General features: G+C 42.1%; 1 protein-coding gene across 3 annotated transcripts; it reads left to right on the plus strand.

Moving 5' to 3' along the window:
* The first annotated feature begins 3,691 nt into the window (after positions 1-3,691).
* lgi3 (leucine-rich repeat LGI family, member 3) lies at positions 3,692-17,051 on the plus strand. 3 transcript variants are annotated; one of them, XM_042100698.1, is made up of 10 exons: positions 3,692-3,793; positions 4,098-4,523; positions 6,551-6,622; positions 8,604-8,675; positions 10,577-10,648; positions 10,755-10,826; positions 11,128-11,297; positions 11,514-11,678; positions 12,523-12,613; positions 14,499-17,051. In XM_042100698.1, exons 2-10 carry the CDS (start codon positions 4,282-4,284, stop codon positions 15,226-15,228), a joined length of 1,686 nt encoding a protein of 561 aa, XP_041956632.1. In that variant the 5' UTR covers positions 3,692-3,793; positions 4,098-4,281; the 3' UTR covers positions 15,229-17,051. The 3 variants fall into 3 exon arrangements, with proteins under 3 accessions (XP_041956632.1, XP_041956633.1, XP_041956631.1); XM_042100699.1 differs by having other exon boundaries at positions 3,693-3,793; positions 4,211-4,523; XM_042100697.1 differs by lacking the exon at positions 3,692-3,793 and having other exon boundaries at positions 3,983-4,523.
* Positions 17,052-18,217: the final 1,166 nt, after the last annotated feature.

Here is an 18,217-nt window from a genome sequence, read left to right on the forward strand (position 1 = left end):
AAGATGATAATACACAAGGCACCTTTCTGAGCAATGTTCCTTGATATTGGGCAACTTGATTTTCTTGAGAACTTCAATCATTCACATTGCTCAAAATGTTGCCCCATGTATCACCTAAAGCTTTTTCCATATTATATGTCAGTACCATGAGTTTGAAGCCGTTATTTTAGAACTGTATTGGATTGCTTTAAGCCCACATTCTATGGCTCTCAATAAGTTCGGTGTTTAGTCTGTACCACTTGACAAGTGGTCCGCTGGGGTTTAGCTCATCGGTTTTCAGGCGGTCCACTGGTGGGTTGCCAAAAACCCCACCGTTTTGTCATTTGTGATCCAAAAACGTTTATGTTTTTCCCATTTACAACAATTTAAAGGTGATAGTGGTCCAACAATGGACCACGCCACAGCCGTGAAGCCACTGGTGGTCTGATATCGAATCTGATTTTGCAATCTTAGACAAAAGAAACACTGGCATTCCACTTCATTCATTTCAAACTCTTGAAAGAAAGACATTGTACCATTTGGCCATATTTTTACATTGAAAGGATTATTGTCATGCCATCAGGTTAACCAATTGAAGATATGGAAGTAATCCCTTCTGAATCCCAATTCAATTAAAGTGAGTAGGCTACTGTGTTATATTTCTGGAGTCACATGATTACTGACCATCTAAAAACCTCTCCCATTGTCTCATGTCTTCCCCCATGACTTAGGCTATCTCTTAAGGTGGCCAGGAGAAGGGAGTAATATTGCTGGCCCTATGCTGTCTAGTGTAGGCCTATTTCTTTGACAAAATATAGGACTTTTGAATCAATAGGCCTAAGGTTTCCAACGTGAACAGTGTTGTTTCAGAATGAAATATAACAGTGACACTTAGCCATCACTCATCCATGTGACGAGCAAAACAGGCGGGGATGTTTCTGGACTCTGGTGCTGCTGGCGGTTGAGGTGGTCGGTCAATCACCTGCAGCCGCGGGGATTTTCCTGAGAACATGAACATGGCGGCACCTGAAGGGAAGTGGGAAACATTTCACATCCTGTTGCTTCCCAGCACATAGCGCCAGAACGCGCAGCGAACGTAGCTTACTAAACTCAACCAGATGTGCAAGTGAAGGAGACAGGGCCTCTTTCACTCCGCCTGGCCTCGGCTTGTATCAATCGGGATGTGGTTTAAAAAGTGTCATTTACAAGTGATTTTCATATTTAAAAAATATCTTTGAAAAATACTTAACGACTCATGCCTGTGACGCACGTGGGCCTAGTTCAACATCTTCGACCCCCACAGGTGACTAGTAGGCCTAGGCTAAAGGAAGTAGCATGAATGTTGGAAAAGATTAATTAACAAATATTTTCCGAATGACTCAAATAGGAAAGTAGGGTAGTTATAATGTGGATTCCAACTGTAAGGCAAGCCTACATCTCTCTCCTTATGAACAAATGCCCTGTATGAAAAGATTTTCCCTCTGGCAGAAAAGCAGATATTTCGAAAGCAAATGAGCCAGGTCCAAAAGCACATCTGTTAATGCTATGCCTGTGGGATAAGTGCTGAATATGCAGAAGAGTGGGCCAGTGCTTGTTGGAACACATGTCTTCTATGATTTTCACTTACTTGCTCTCATAGCTCTTGTTTCTGTCAAAAGCCTAACTGAAAGAGGCTAATAGGCTATCAGTTGTAAAATGTAGCAGGTGTCGTGGAAAAACTAGTCCACTTTCGAATCCACTAGCAATTTATCACTTGACTATTACTAATTAGCACTCTGGGACAAGGCGTCCGAAGGAGACAGAACAGACAGGAGATCTCTGAAGACTGCTGAATTCACCGTATTGCAGTGATAATCCAGTCTAAACAATGTTCAGACCAGGTGTCAAGCAATAGGGTTAGGTGAGATGTCATCAGATGGCGGCCCCCGATGAGATCTGAAATCAAAATGGCTGCGGCCTATCTTTTATACTCCTTAACCTTGAAGTTGGGCCCTCTCGCCTCCCTCGAAAGACACCTGTTGGCCTATAAGCATCCACCAAGGTTATGGATATTGGTGGGACCCCTTGTCATATCATGCATAAAAATGATATGCAAAACTGTCTGATTCTGTTTTTTTTTTTTCAGTTTCCATTACCTCATCCTCTCGCTCTTGACCGTCTAGGCCCAGTGTCACTGTGCACTCATTCACCCCACTCTTTGACACCTGGTCTGGTCTGCTTAAGATGTGTACAGGCCTTGAAGTCTCATAATAATTGCAGTAATATCAAAGTTTATAAAAAACCATACATGCATCCTTTAAGTCATAGAAATCCACCACACAGGCCTACATTTTTCTAATATCCAAACTGTGATGTAGGCTAGTAGGCTAGTCCAGGATAAAAAGTTGTTTTCATTTCTGACTTGTTTATTTGATGAAAAGCTCTGAAGATATATTTTTGCTCAAAATACTTATTTCAAGCAAGGTGCCACACACACACACACACACACACACACACAGGGAGGGGGGAGAGAGTAACCTTAAAAACAATGGCTATTTGTCTCTTCTAATGAAAAGCTTCCCATTTTCCACAGTCCATGCAGTAAGCACTTGTGAATTTGCACAGGCATGCTGTGTGAGTAAGTGTGAGGGGAGTGTGCCAGTGTGTAGCCTACTTGTGACAGTAGTCCCGTTGTGCTATGCGGTAAAAGCTGCCTGTGCCTGGTACAGCTGGCATGCTCCTGCTGGGCTCATGCGATCTGTATCTATCTCATTGCTGAGGAGACAGTGCCACCTATTGGTAGCACTGAGCAATGATTTTTGACACAACTAAAAGACACATTCACAACGCCTTCTTTCGACGTTATGTCGATTTGCAACAAAACTGATTTTTTGGACCTCTGTAAAATGTAAAATGTGAAAGAAAATACTGGAAATTACAAAGTCTAAATATTGTTAGGTTTTTCATAACACATACAAAATAACACAAACATATATTGCTCTGCTCATTTCTAGCCCATTCAGTCTACTTTTCTTTATTTCATTCCTTTACTTTTCTGTTTGTAAAACATGTCCTGCTGAAACAAACATTGTGCTTGAATATATTATCATTGGGCCACTCATTTTGGTGTGATAAGCCCAAATGCTTTGAAGGGTTAAACTAAATAACTAAATAAATAACCTCCATTTTCATTGAGAGGGTTTTCTGTTGCCTCCTTGCTTACCTGTTCTCATCTACATGCTGTCCTCAACATCTTTACTCTTGTCTCCACTTCCTGTTCAGGAACTCTGCCCTCTAGTGATGTTCATTCTGTGCTTTTTAGAACTGCTGTGATCTATGTATGTAGACATTTGTAACAGTATGTATTCAGACCACTGTTTGTTTGTTAACTTGAAAAATCAATAGACAGAAGATTAAAAAAAAGTCAGCAGAATCAACAGAAGATTTAAAAAAAAGAACTGCTGTGATCTACCCCTTCCCCCTATGCCTCTCACAAGAAATATGTAAAATGGGAAGACTGGGGGCAGGGTCAACCTCCCCCCACACCACCACCACCACCCTCCTACTCATCATCCCTCCACTCTCCTCTCCGCCTGCCTGTCTCTCAGGCTGGATGGTGTTGGTCCACGCGATGGTTAATAATTCAGTGTCAGCCGTGCAGTGCACAGGTCTGCATGCAGCAAATCGCAGCCTCGCTCCTGCAGTCTGCTCTTTGACAGCAGCACCGTGAGGAGATAGAGGGAGGGAGAGAGGGGGGGACAGAGCTAGCTCAGAGTACTGCAGAGCACACACTTTCTCACAGACAAGCTCACAGAGAAAAAGGATTACTAAAGAGGTGGGTACTGCCTGCTCCATTTCGCTGTCCTTATAGTATAGCTAGATCTCTCAGATCGCCTCTCCCTCTCATTCTCTTTCTTTACTCCACACACACACACACACACACTCTCTCTCTCTCTCTCTGTATGTGTGTCTCTCTCTCTCTCCCTCACACACACACACACTCTCTCTCTCTCTCTCTCCCCCTCACCCTCCCCAATTCTTCCAGTCATTCTCTCATCCCCACTCCTCTCACCTCATAACCTCATATCTCAGGAGTGCAGCACCCTTACCACCTCTCTCTGTCTCCCTATCCACTGCAGGATTTTTCTCTCCCATCAGTTTTAATTTTTAAAGCCCAGGACTACACCTCCAGCCTTTTCCTCATCTTCTTCCTCTTGATCTTCTCATTTCGATTTTTTTGTTTTTTGTCCAGCCACTTCTTGTCTGGACGCAGGCTTTAGGAGAGGAGAGAGAGATAGAGAGAGAAGAAGAAGTAGGGTCAGCATGCTGGAGGCCGGGCCGAGGAAGGTGCCGAGATGGCCGCAGTGGAGGCAGCTGCTCCCCGCAGCCTCCCTGTGGCTGCTGCTGCTGCTGCCGCTCCTGCTGCTTGGGCCGGCGGGCTGTGAGGCCAAGCGTCCGCCCAAGATCCCCCGCTGCCCCGCTACCTGCTCCTGCACCAAGGACAGCGCTTTCTGCGTGGACACCAAGGCCATCCCCAAGAGTTTCCCCCCGGGGATCATCTCCCTGTGAGTATAAACCGCACCTGCGCTAGCACCAGCGCTAGTCCTCTGAGTGCTGCTGCTGCTGCTGGGAGAGCACAGGGTTTAGGCTGTGTTCACAGAACACTGGGGTGCTGAGAGCTCTTAAAGTACTTAAGAGTATTTATTCTTAGGGAGGACAGCACAGCTACTGATAAAAGACAAGATGAGATGTGTGCTGCTGTACTTACTGCACTGTGAGCTTGTGCCAACTGAAGTATTTGCTGTATGTGAAAGTACATCCCTTTGGTCACATTAAAATGTTGCTCTTGTAGTTCACATATATCAGATGTGTGATGCAGGGAGTGAATCATGTTAATCTACCTGAAGTGTACCTAATGTAACCAGTGAAACCATAACATATCTTACTTCATTTTTTGCTTTTGATAAAGTCACTGACCCAGTAAATCCAAAATTTCTGTCCATACGAGACAATATAAAGAGAGAATGGCAATGACATGTTTTGTGATGGAATAGATGTCTCCTGGATTTCTTTGTTACATAAGGCAATGATGAAGGGTTGGGACTGACGTCACGTCCTATTTGCTCTGTAAACCATTGTCCAGTCTAGTGTGTTGTCTGCTGAAAAATATTGATCAGATTTTCTGCAGGAGCTGAAAAAGTGGTACTTTCAAGAATCCTTTTAGGACTCTGGACTCTGTTAATGTACTGGGCCAAACCACATCAAATAGCATGATCTCAGAACATTTTCCTGAGTTGAATAGTTTCATTCAGAGACCACCAGTGCGCCACTGTTCTCAAGAGAACAGTTCGACACTTGGTACCTTGGCTCACATGATTATGTGTTAACTTTTAAACACCAACACAATGTAGCAGTGCACTGCTTGTTACATATAATCCAGACCATACAATGCAGTAGCTCGGACACATAACAAATGAAGTGCTTGTATGGCAGGGACTGAGAAATGAATGAGAGAGCTTAAGTTAAGATATACAGCAGACTGATATGTTTTATATATGGGAAGCCTGCACAACAGCAACAATCCCGATCACTTCTGCGCTCTCCCTTGTGTTGTGATGGACCACTCCAGTGAGCTCAGCTCTGGCTCGCTCATAAAAGATGAGAGATGGGCTTTGTGAATTCTTCTGCCGCAGACCTCTCTGTATTCTTGGAATGAAGTCAGCAAGCTGCTTTGGCTCTGGTTAAAAAGACTGCATCGATTGGACCTCACATGTGGGATGAGCGTCGGGACTCTGGGGAGATGTAGTTGTAGCACACAACTTCATAGGTCCTCTCCAGCCTACTAATTGGCACCGAGGGACAGTCTGTTAAATCAGACTTTGTATGAACAACCTATGAAGAAGATTTAAACCCTAAAATCAGAATGAATTTGAATAGTGTATTTCTAGGAACAAATGAAAAGCACTGATGCAGAGTAGAATGCACAAGTGTCTGTGTATGTATGGATTCCAGAGCTGCAGGATCAATTAGTTTAACTAAAGCATCGTAATGTGGATGGCCTCTTTTTTTGCTGTAAGAATTCTTGTGATAGGCAAGACAAAGAGTGTGTGTGTGTCCCAGTTTCTGCAGATTAAATGATCCACAAAACTGAAATAGCCAGCGGGAATCAGTGCAAGCTAGGCAGGTAATCACTTATGAGGTCACAAGCTGAATGACCCCCTATAGATGGGTCAATATATAGATATTGTGGACAAACTGTGTGCACACAGACATTTCTGTCCTGGTCTGCAGCAAAAATAAGTACTGAATAACATTTTTAAATACTCTGTAATTGTATTCTATGTTTTAACTACAGCTATGTTGGTTAATCATTGTCAATGTTTGGTAGGATTATTATTATATATATATAATATATATATATATATTATGTAGGGAAAATATTTGAATAGACACATTTAAGTGAGATGTTTGTGCTGGTAATGAAGTTAACAATGATGATGAAGATGAGGATGATTATGGTGGTGACAAGGATGGTGAAGATAGTGGTGGTGGTGGTGATGGTGATGATGATGGTGGACCCTCTGTTTCTCAGGACGATGGTAAATGCTGCCTTCAGTACGATTCCAGAGGGAGCATTCTCTCACTTGCACCTGCTCCAGTTCCTGTAAGTCTTCCTGACATCTCTCCTTTCTTGACTTCTGTGTGTCTCTCTTCCTAAATCCCCTGTCTTCCTCCAAATGTTAATGCAGGGTTAAATGTTCTTTCAAAAGTTATTTTGCTCCAGGGATTCCTTGAACAGGATGTTCAATCTCAATGGGTTCAATAAATGATAAATAAATAGACACCTCTGTGCCCACTTCCTGTCAGGGAGCTCTGGAGTGCCGTAGTTGGTGGTATGGTGCTATGTGACGACAACAACTCAACGACAAATAGGACAACACAACAACAAATCAAAAATCACAACGTCAAATCACAAAACACAACAGCAAATTTCAAAGCACAACAGTAAATTAAATCAGCAAATGATGGCACAAAACACAAAGGTAAATAGACAATCACAACAGCAAATCGCAAAACACAACAGCAAAAAAAAAAAAAAGATTTTCAAATTGCTGATGTGTTTTGTGATTTGCCATTGGAATTCCCTATTTGCCGTTGTGATTTGAGATTACACTTGTGATTTTTGATTTACTGTTGTGTTTTGTTAGCCTAGAAATCTAGACGCACCCTAGCGGCAGGCTAGTGTTTTGTGATTTATTTTCAGTCATGATTTTTTTTATTTGCTGCGTGTTTTGTGATTTGCCATTGTGATTTCCTATTTGTCATTGTGTTTAGCACTTCAGGGCCACTGTACTATGTGGATTTTTTTCCCAAACAATTAAAAAATACATATTTCTTCATAACCGTTGTGTTAGTAAAACAATTGAATGTCCTGTGAATTAATAACTAGAAGTAATGTGTGACTACTAGCTGTCTTTCCCATTGGAATCAATGATATAATGCTAACGTGTCTTCCCCTAAAAAGGGGCGTGAATCTGTTCAAATGCATGCTATGACGTCGCGCAGGTTGTGAGAATTCTCTGTGTTGCCTATACCTACTAAGGTTAGCATGCAAACCAGCTAGCGTCAGCCTGACTGTCTCATAATATCTCTGTGTACCACATGAGGCTGTATTAAATACAATGTAAGTCAATGGAGGAGTGTCGTGTGGCTGCATTCAAGACAACTTGAAGCCTACAGGACTCCACATAGCACCTTTAACCTTTAACCTTTAACCTCTGGTGCTCTGTGTACTCTGGCTCTGTATCACTGACAGTGTCAGTGTCATGTCCCAGCCAGAGTCAACGTCATCCGCCATTACGAACTCCCATTGCTCCCTCTTGGCCAAACAATGGGCTGTCTGTTTACTGTGTGTGTATGTGTGTGTGTGTGTGTGTGTGTGTGTGCCATTGTGTTTTTTTATAGTACAGTACTTGCTTGACGCTGGTCAGCCATACTCATATCCACTTTGCTGTAGATAGTAATAGACTCATATAGCCAGATATATCCCCATGCTCCTGTGTCATACCATGCATACAACTGCACCATTTACCTCAAAATTCTTGTAAAAGGTTATATATATATATATATATATATATATATATATATATATATATATATATATATATATATATATATATATATATATATATATATATATATATTTATAACCCTGTGAGACATTGTTTGAATAGTTAGAACTCATTGAACTCACACTGCACTGCATTCTTTGCAGATGTGATTTGCATAAATCTCTTAAAGTGTGTTAGACCATGCGAGTGCAGCACAGTGCTCACTCCCGAGGGACTGCATTGCGATTTTTTTCACAAGGAAAGAGGGAAACAGAAGCTGACTTCACCACTCCCTTTAAATTAGAAAATGAGTCCCCTTTGTAACCAGACAAGGCAATAATCGGGATTGTACATGAAAGCTCATGGACCAGTTATTGGATGGGTGATTTTCTGCACCACATATACTGTTGCTGGAAATATGAATGTGACACCTGTTTACACTCTGTACACACTGTTACCTCTCAAGAACAAGATTGACTCTCTCTTTCCCTCTCTCTCTCTCTCTGTCTCTCTCTATTTCCCTCATGTCTGCAGATTATTGAACTCAAACACATTTTCTTTGATTGCTGATGATGCCTTTGCTGGTCTATCACATTTGCAATATCTGTAAGTAATACATATTTCCCCTTTAGTTCCTTTTCTAAATATCTTCACTTACTAAATGCATATTAGCATAGCCAATTTTGTTTTGTGTTGGCATATGTACAAGGAATTGTTTCAAATTGACTGCTCATTCAATATCTGAGAGAAAGTAATGTCTCCATCCATGATGTTATATGCATTTCTGCTTGCATTCATAAACAAGATGGTTATATAGAATGCTGATCAAGGGCGTGTCCAGCTTGCTGTTACATAACAGTACTCCCCCCTCTCCACTTTGGTGAGCTAAGCAATCCCAAGGTGGCCATTTTGTCCACCGGCTAAAGTATGAAGTACAGCTGATGACCTGAGTTGAGGATCACAGATCAGCAGTGATGTGCTAAATGACTGCATTAGACCTTCAGTGGCATATCAGACCTGTTTGAGACCTGTTTGAGGCTTGGCTGGTGGTGTTTTGGTGCTTGGGGTGGCATCTTAGCTCAGCTTAGTGCGGGTGGCTTGGCTTGTTGTTGCCCTGCTCTGGGATGCGGCGGTGCTGCCAGTTCTGTCTGGCGACTCCCCTCTGAGCATGCTGATGAGCTCCGCTCCCTCACATCAGCGGCGACCCGGCATTAACAACTCCCTCCAGCCACCTCCATCACCTCATACAGACAAGCCCTCCTCACAGTGGCAAGAAATGGAATGGGGAATAGGAGATTTGGTTTGATGGCCCATTGGTCATTATGGTTCTAATAGCTATGCAGAGATTGTAATGAGAGACATTACAACTTGTAAAATGTTTGTCACAAACAGTCAGCAACTCTTTCAATCTCACCATTCCTCTCTGTAAACATGGGCATGTGTACCCCCATGTTTATAAAACTGCAACCGTTGCAGCACTCTCATTATCCCTGTGCGCACAATTACCTTCTCTTCTACTCTCTCACCTCATTACAGATAATTCAATAGTTCCAAGCAGAAAGATAATCAATAGATGGCACAGGAGAGCATTGTTGTTATGTAAGTGCTGCGGGTGTTTGTGGGATTGTGGGATGTTTCCGCCTGTTTGCTTACGCCTGCACTGTCTAAGGAGATGCATAGAATCTAATCTGCCCGGCATTTTGTGCGTGCTTGGCATTTTTCATCTGCTGTGGCACCGATGACAGCCCTCTGGCTGACAATCGTAGGCTACACCCTGCTATTGGGTATCGGCAGATTGTGTAGGGGTCACTTCACCTTCAGTGGTTGGAAATGTTTGGGGGATATGTTTCAGTAATTAACATGTCCTGACTGCACATTTTTAATAGTAATTACACATATAATACTAAATGCTGGAAATTAGTTTGGCTGCGTTGTGTAGGACTTGCGGATATTCACGTGCGTTCAGTGCTTTCCTCCTCATCTGACCTCTATCACCATCAAGGTCATAGCTGGTGTAACCCATGGGTCTGTCGCCATTAAAGCTGTTTAAGATGCAAGTGGCATCGCAGGGTGGCTGTAGGGTGGCTGTGACTGCTTGTGTTCCAGTGGCAACGAGGGGAGACAGGAAAGAGCTTTTAGCGGAAATGAATGGACGGGCATTAGAGCACCCCCCCCCCCCCCCCCACCATGTTATTAAGCTGAAAGGTTTAACAAGAAAAATGTACGGCGGATTGAGAGTGCACGTGTGTGGGCCCGCCTGCCTCTGCCTGCAATCCATCTTCCCGATCTTAATTGGATCTAACAGGCCAGTGACCCCTATATCTGTTGGAGATGAGCTGGGGAATTTGGTCGTCTTTTCAGACAGTAAAATTAAAGAGAGACCCAAGGCAGAGAGATTCAGAGGAGAATGAATGTTCTTATCGATAAAACCATGTCCTTCTAGGGTAAATTTACATTCATCTCTGCCTGACTGCTTCGACATATTTTCTTCTTTCTTTTCCCCACAGGTTCATTGAAAATAATGACATCCAGTCGCTTTCAAAGCATACATTCAGAGGACTAAAATCCCTAACGCATTTGTGCGTATATATATTTATATATTCCCTTGGATTGTATGTCCATGTTATAAAAATAATTGTGGTAATAGCAATTCAGTTCACACAATGATAACAATGTCTTTGTCAGATCTCTGTCCAATAATAATCTACAGGGTCTTCCTCGGGAACTCTTCAAGTATCTTGATATCCTCACAGACTTGTAAGTAGTCTTTGTAATCGTACAACAATAGCATCTTTGTCAAAGTGAGTCACTGAGTCTTCCACAGATCTTTTTTTTTTCCATTAAAACAAATTATGGAAAAAAAACATTGCACATCATGGCTGCCATGAAATCCTTCCACTCATATGGCATACATTTTACACAACAGATTAAAAAAAAGATTTTGGTTACAGTTAAAATCACTCCTTATAAAACAGTTGAGTAAAATGACAGAATGATTAACTGACAACTGAATGATTCATGAAGCCCCAGCCTTCCTTTCACTGCCCTTCCCTTACAGAGACCTGCGTGGTAACGCGTTCCGCTGCGACTGTAAGATCAAATGGCTGGTGGACTGGATGGAGAAAACCAACACATCTGTGCCAGCCATCTACTGCGCCAGCCCCTTTGAGTTTCAGGGCCGTCGCATCCATGACCTCACCCCACGGGACTTCAACTGCATCAGCGCAGGTCAAACTTAGTGTAGCTACATGCTGTTAGAAAAGCTGTACCACCCAATGCAATACCTGCATTGTATGACTGAGTGAATCAGATTTAGAGATCAGATCAGACTAAGTCATACCAATTATTATAATACATTATTGTTTAGTAATATATAGTAGGCTACTAAAGTATAATTGCTGGTAACACACACTTCATACTGTGTTCCTTTTTTCCATATGACAGACTTTGCTGTGTACGAGACTTTCCCCTTCCAGTCCCTGTCTGTAGAGTCATATGAGTTTGGTGGAGACCAGTATGTGGTGTTTGCTCAGCCCAACACTGGAATTTGCACAGTATTCATGTGGGACCATGTGGAGATGGTTTTCAGGAAGACACACAACATTACATGTAAGTAGATATTAGATAGATAGATACTTTATTTATTCAGAGGGTGTTACGCCCGACCCTTGATTGGTCCCACTGGGGCAAGCAACAGCCTGCCACACGTAGATAGACAGATATAGGCTTTATTTATTCAGAGGGAAATTTAGGAGTGCAATTATCATACACACTTAGATGCAGTTAGTTTACACTTGAAGACAAAGTATGTAAGACTTTCCATTCCAGAGCATTCAACACATGACTGCCCAACACGACTTTCAATAGGAGTTTTCTTTTTGTTTTTGAAATGCAGCCTGTACTGTGTTTTGTGATTTTGTTTGTAAACACCAGGAGTCTGTGGCTCCCAGGTCCTTGCTCCCACCTCCTCAGGGCACCCACTGAAAGTGACAGTGTGTGCAACAGACGGCATCAGCTCTGCCCTGTCTTTTATTGATGTAGTTGCTCTTAAACTAATGGATGTAGCCTGAGACTGAGTAAGTGACTGAAAGCAGTGGCTGGTCTCTGTGGGAGGGCTAAACGAAGAGCACAGAGAGGAGAGAGGAGACATCTTACTCAACCATACAGAGCTGCTACATCACTTCCCTTATATCACAGGAGAGACTGAGTAGCATAATGTATCTCTCTGAAAAGAGATCGTTGCACGACTACCTCCTCTTAGTGAGGGGGCTATTTTAGGAGGGCTACAGATAGCGGTACAGATTATTTTGGTAGGATTTACCTCTCAGTTTAATCAATAATTGATATTATCATCACAGAGCACTGCAGTTTCTCAGTATGTGTTTTCTTTCCTGATTACTCTGGGTAGATTTGCCATGTGAATATTGCAGCATGTTGCTTTTATGTCTCCCAGCTCGGTCAGCGGTCTACTGCAAGCCTGTGGTTATCAACAACACACTCTACATGGTGGTAGCCCAGCTTTTTGGAGGATCCCACATATACAAGTGAGGTGTTTTTTTATTGGCCTACTTGTCTTTGAGAACACCATTCTCCTACTCTGTCACAGTTCTACAGTGAAACGAGCTGTCATGCAACTGCAGATCCTCACTCCCATCTTACAATGTTAAACAAATGAAAGAAAGTGGAACAATAATTCCATTATGCAGGAGCAAGATATTATGGACATCTACTTTACAAAAATATGCCATAATTAAACATTAACATGACAACAACATATTCACTGTAGGTCTACAAAAAGTTTTTGATAAATTAATTAACAGAACTTTAATATATTATTATGACCGCCGCGCCGCGCAGCGAAGCTTTTTTTTTTTTTTTTTTCGCATGCCCAAATTTCCGTCAAGGATTCCCGGGACACTGAAAGACCGGGGTACACGAAACTTGGTGGGCATGTAACCCCACATGGATAGCATGGAACCATCGTTTTTCGTTTTGATCTGTAGCCCCCCCGCTGGACTGGACCCCCGAAAGGAGGGTAGGGCAGACACAGTTTTCTGTGAATATCTCGAGAACCGTAGGGTTTAGGAGGACCATTTTTTTTGTATGTTGATCTCAAGGGGCCATGTCAACCCATTCCATAACCACTCATTTCATATATAGCGCCACCTAGTTAAACACAAAAAAGTAAAAATGAGGTGTTGTAATCGCAGGTATCTGTGACCTAACATAGTCAAAACTGCACAACATTGGAAGTGTAGGATCATTATGACACCCTCTGTATGCACGCCAAGTTTTGTGGAATTCCGTTCATGGGGGGCCACACAATAAATGAATTTATGTTACTATACACCAACTGGCCTGTAGGTGGCCGGAGAGAGTTTTCTGTGAATATCTCGAGAACCGTAGGGCCTAGGAGGTCCATCTTTTTTATGTATGTTGGTCTTAAGGGGGCATGTCAACCCATCCCATTACCACTTATTTCATGTATAGCGCCACCTAGTTAAAAATTAAAAAGCAAAAAATTAGGTGTTTTCATCACAATATCTCTGGCTGACAAGGTCAAAACTGCACAAAATTAAAAGTGTAGGATCATTATGACACCCTACAAATGCATGCCAAGTTTTGTGTACTTTCGTTCATGGGGGGCCTTACAATAAAATAATTTATGTGGACATTTAGTGACGTACACCAACAAGGATTCCAGGGACACTGAAAGACCGGGGTACACAAAACTTGGTGGGCATGTAACCCCACATGGATAGCATGGAACCGTCGTTTTTCATTTTGAACTGTAGCCCCCCACTGGACTGGACCCCCCTAAAGGAGGGTAGGGCAGACACAGTTCTCTGTGAATATCTTGAGAACTGTAGGGCCTAGGATGACCATTTTTTTCCGTATGTTTGCCTCCTGGGGTCATGTTAACCCATTTCATGTGCACACATGTGCACAAACAGATACACACACACACACATACATTCACAGTAATCATACGTATGACACATACTCACACAGTACACATATGTACGCATGCATGCACAGGCACATACGCAGGCACACACACAAGCACGCGCACACACACACACACACACACACACACACACCCACACACATAACATAAACATGTACATGCACACATCCACACAATTCAAGAATTTCTCAGAATTATGAACAGGCAAGATGGAGGTGGGGTTGTATAAAATTAATTTTACATGTGAAATCTATGAACTAATCATGATTTGGTACTTGTTGTCTAGCAGATACCAGCGAGAATTGAGTGTGGATAATGCAATTTAGTGAGACAGTTAGAATCATATAGGCCTTTCAGCGTAATTTATTTTTGTGGAAAAAATGTATATATATTTTGTACCGCTCTGCGGTACATCTAGTTGTAGATTATGTTTTTTTCTTTTTGCACCATTTTGTTTGCAGATGGGAGGAAGGCCCTCTAAGATTTGTGAAGATCCAAGATATTGACACAACCCGTGTGCGTAAGCCTAACTTTGTGGAGACCTTCCAGATAGAGGGGGATTGGTACTTCGCTGTGGTGGACAGCTCCAAGGCAGGCTCGACCAGCATCTACCGCTGGAACAGCAACGGCTTTTACTCCCATCAGTCCTTGCACCCGTGGCACCGTGACACCCACGTGGAGTTCCTGGAGGTGGAGGGCAAGCCGCGGCTCATCCTCTCTAGCGCCTCGCAGCCCCCAGTGGTCTATCAGTGGAATCGCAGCCAGCGTCAGTTCGCCTTCTACTCGCAGATCGCCGACACGGCCGACGTGCAGATGGTCAAGCACTTCTGGATACGCAAGGTGCTCTACCTGTGCCTCACGCGCTTCATCGGAGACTCCAAGATCCTGCGCTGGGAGGGCCAGCGCTTCGTGGAGATCCAGACACTGCCGTCGCGTGGCTCCATGGCAGTCTACCCGTTCAGCGTGGGTTTGAGGCAGTACCTCCTGCTGGGCAGCGACTACTCCTTCTCTCGGGTGTACCTGTGGGACGACCTCACTCAGCGTTACCAACCCTTCCAGGAGCTCAACTTGCTCGCCCCTCGGGCCTTCAGCCTCATCAATGTGGACAACAAGGACATCCTACTTGCCGCTAGCTTCAAGGGAAAGACCCTGGCTTACCAACACCTAGTGGTGGACCTGAGTGCAAAATAATGTGTTGCTTTAAATTAGCTGCTGCTTGTGTATAAGCAAAACTTCATGAATGGCAGAGTTTTTTTTTTTTAAATGTGGATTCCCAAAGAAACATGGGTCTTTATTTCATAATGTGGAATTTTTAGTTGTAGGTAAATGATAGCAATGAATGAAGGCCACAAACATTGACAACTTAAAAATAATCTGTCCTCCAAAATGTAACAATCTAAACCTGAAATTGAAACCTCTAAAGTTCATGTTTCTATGAGTGGTAGGAAAATATACGTATAGAGGATATTCTCTTGTTCCTCTACACTTTGATCAGCTGTATAATGTTGTGGTGAGCAAAGATTATAAATGTAGCTTAGATCTATGGTTTTTCATCTAAATGAAATGGTCCAATTTGGGCATTTTGCTTTGCATTTTTGAAAGATACCATTTAATACATTTCACCCAAGTATAGGCTTCTGTATGTTTGGAAGTACATCTGTCATGATTTTCAACCGAACTTTGAAAACTAACATTTTAATAGATATAGATGACATTTTAACAGTGACTAATTAAAAATGCACCTGAATGTCCTGCTCAGGTGTGTAGGAACAAAGTTAGAGGTGTACCTTACAGATTTGTAGTCCTTCAGACTGCCCAAGCTCACAAACTTTCAAACTTGAATACACAAACATGTAACATGGTAATATGGTTACCTTCACACAATGCTGTATAATTACTTAACATACGTTTGAAAGTCTGAAAGCAACGTCAGTGTCAGGAATTCCTCTACTTGGGGGATAAAGGACACATTGGAATGCTCATTGTTTTCTGTTGTGGCTCTTGCCAACTATTTATACTTATTTTAAAAGCATGTAGCTAGATGCAGTGCTATCATGGTGACATGACTGTTACAGGAGAGACAGTGAGGTCATTTTTACTAACATTCATTTACCAAGTGCTCAAATGACCAAATATATAAGGGTCTAGTTTGGATTATGCCTAACATGTAATGAAAATATTTCATCAATATACTGTGATCTGCATGCATGGCTTAAATGATATATGCTGTCAGAATACAATTTTGAAAGACCCATTTGATCTGAAGGAAATTACTTTATTGTACCATTACACATTTCTTTGGTTTCCACACTTACACAAAATAAGTAACAAGCAATATGTCTTTAAAAGTCTAAAGACAAATGTGTATTATTTGTTTTGCTCTTTGTTCTTTGAGGTGGTTAGTAGTTTGGCATTAGTACAGTTTATTGGCTGTATGTTGCTATGATAGAGCACTCTCACTAAGCATTTTAGTGTATGTGAGTGAATGTTTAGTATGGAAATGTTTGCAGTTTTTTCTGTCTGGGATGAAGACTGTTTTTAGAATATTTTTGGTGAAGAGTATTTTCAGACTATTTTTGATGCCAGTTAATGTAGTGAAACTATTTGTGGCTTAATGTGGTTTCTTTGCATAGAATAACACATTAATCTTAATTCCACTTTGAACAAACACATTTGCCTTCATTGTGCATCTCCTCATCATGAGGCATGTTTTTGCCTTAAAAAGCACTGTGCTTCATGAAAGTCTTGGGTAAACCAGAATCTTAGTATAGATTTGTTGTGACAGTTGCCAAATATATTTGCTTGAAAAACACATTAGGCTACCAATGAGCATATCCAGTAGTTCCACCGCACTACTGAGAACAGTCCAGTGCTTCTCATGTGCAAGAAAAGGAAATACTGGAGCACAGACGTTCAAAATGCTCGTTAAATAAAAAAGTTGGGTAACACTTTACTTGAAGGTATCTACATGAGAGTGACATGACACTGTCATGACACATGACCCCTAACCTTTAACCCTAACCTTAATTCTAACCCTAATTTGTCATGACAAAAACCGAATGATACTTAATAACAGAAGCGTTATGTCATTAACGTTTATGACACATTCATGACAGTGTCATGTCACTCTTATGTAGATACCTTCAAGTAAAGTGTAACCAAAAGTTGCATACGTTTTGATGTAAGACCTTCCTCATCAGAGTTGTCTTCATCAGACTGATGAAAATGTAATCATACATTGAAACATTATTCCAGTCTTTATGCACCTTTTTAATTGTAAGTAAGTCAGTTTTTATTGTCTCTCCCAGGAGAGAAATGTGCTTTGGGCAACCAGAGAGCATCGGTGACACATACATAAAAAAGAGGTCATACAAGCTACAACCACAAGACCTAGACCATTGTACATAGACTCACTATACATAGAACATGAAACACATTAGCGCGTACACACACACACACCTACCCCCACAACTACCCCCCCCCCCCCCCCCTCCACCCACACACAGACACACGCAGCTCATCCAATAAATAGTATAAAACCACGTTGACCCACTAGTTATTGCCCTATTGCACTATTCACCATTAAGTAGCTTAATTGATAGGAGGAACTTGAATCTATTTAGCCTACATGATGGTAGTCGGTATCTTCTTCCCAGAGGCATCAGCACATACTCTGTGTTTAGGACATGGGTTGGGTCTGTGGCTATCTTCAACCCTTGTTTCCTAACTGTCCTCAAAAATCTCATTTAACGAGGATGGGGGCTGAATCCCCATTATTGTGATGCCAGTTCTCTCTTTAATTGTGTTTCCTTTTCTTATATTTAAGTGTTTTCCAGTTTTGGTACCAAACCTTCTAGGGATACACAGGCTGGCCAAAGTCAGGGGAGAGTGGGGTTGTGGAGCAAAATCCAGTTGGCTGCAGTCACAGGTTTGACGTCATGCAGGGAAACTGCACCAATTCTTGGGAATTCTTTGTGGAGTATGCAACTGTGTAAGAAAATAAATAGCTTCCCCTTGGAATTATATGGTTCTTCTGTTCTGAATAATAGTCCTCAGATAACGAGCTTCATGTCACTGTCAGTTATTTTTTTGCATTAAATAGAGCAAAACTGATATGTGAAACAAGTCTCCTTACACATATAATGCCCAAAAAATGCATACAAAAAATCTGTTCACAGAA

The sequence above is a fragment of the Alosa sapidissima genome, chromosome 8 (genome assembly GCF_018492685.1).
Source record: "Alosa sapidissima isolate fAloSap1 chromosome 8, fAloSap1.pri, whole genome shotgun sequence".
Taxonomy (NCBI): Eukaryota; Metazoa; Chordata; class Actinopteri; order Clupeiformes; family Clupeidae; genus Alosa; species Alosa sapidissima.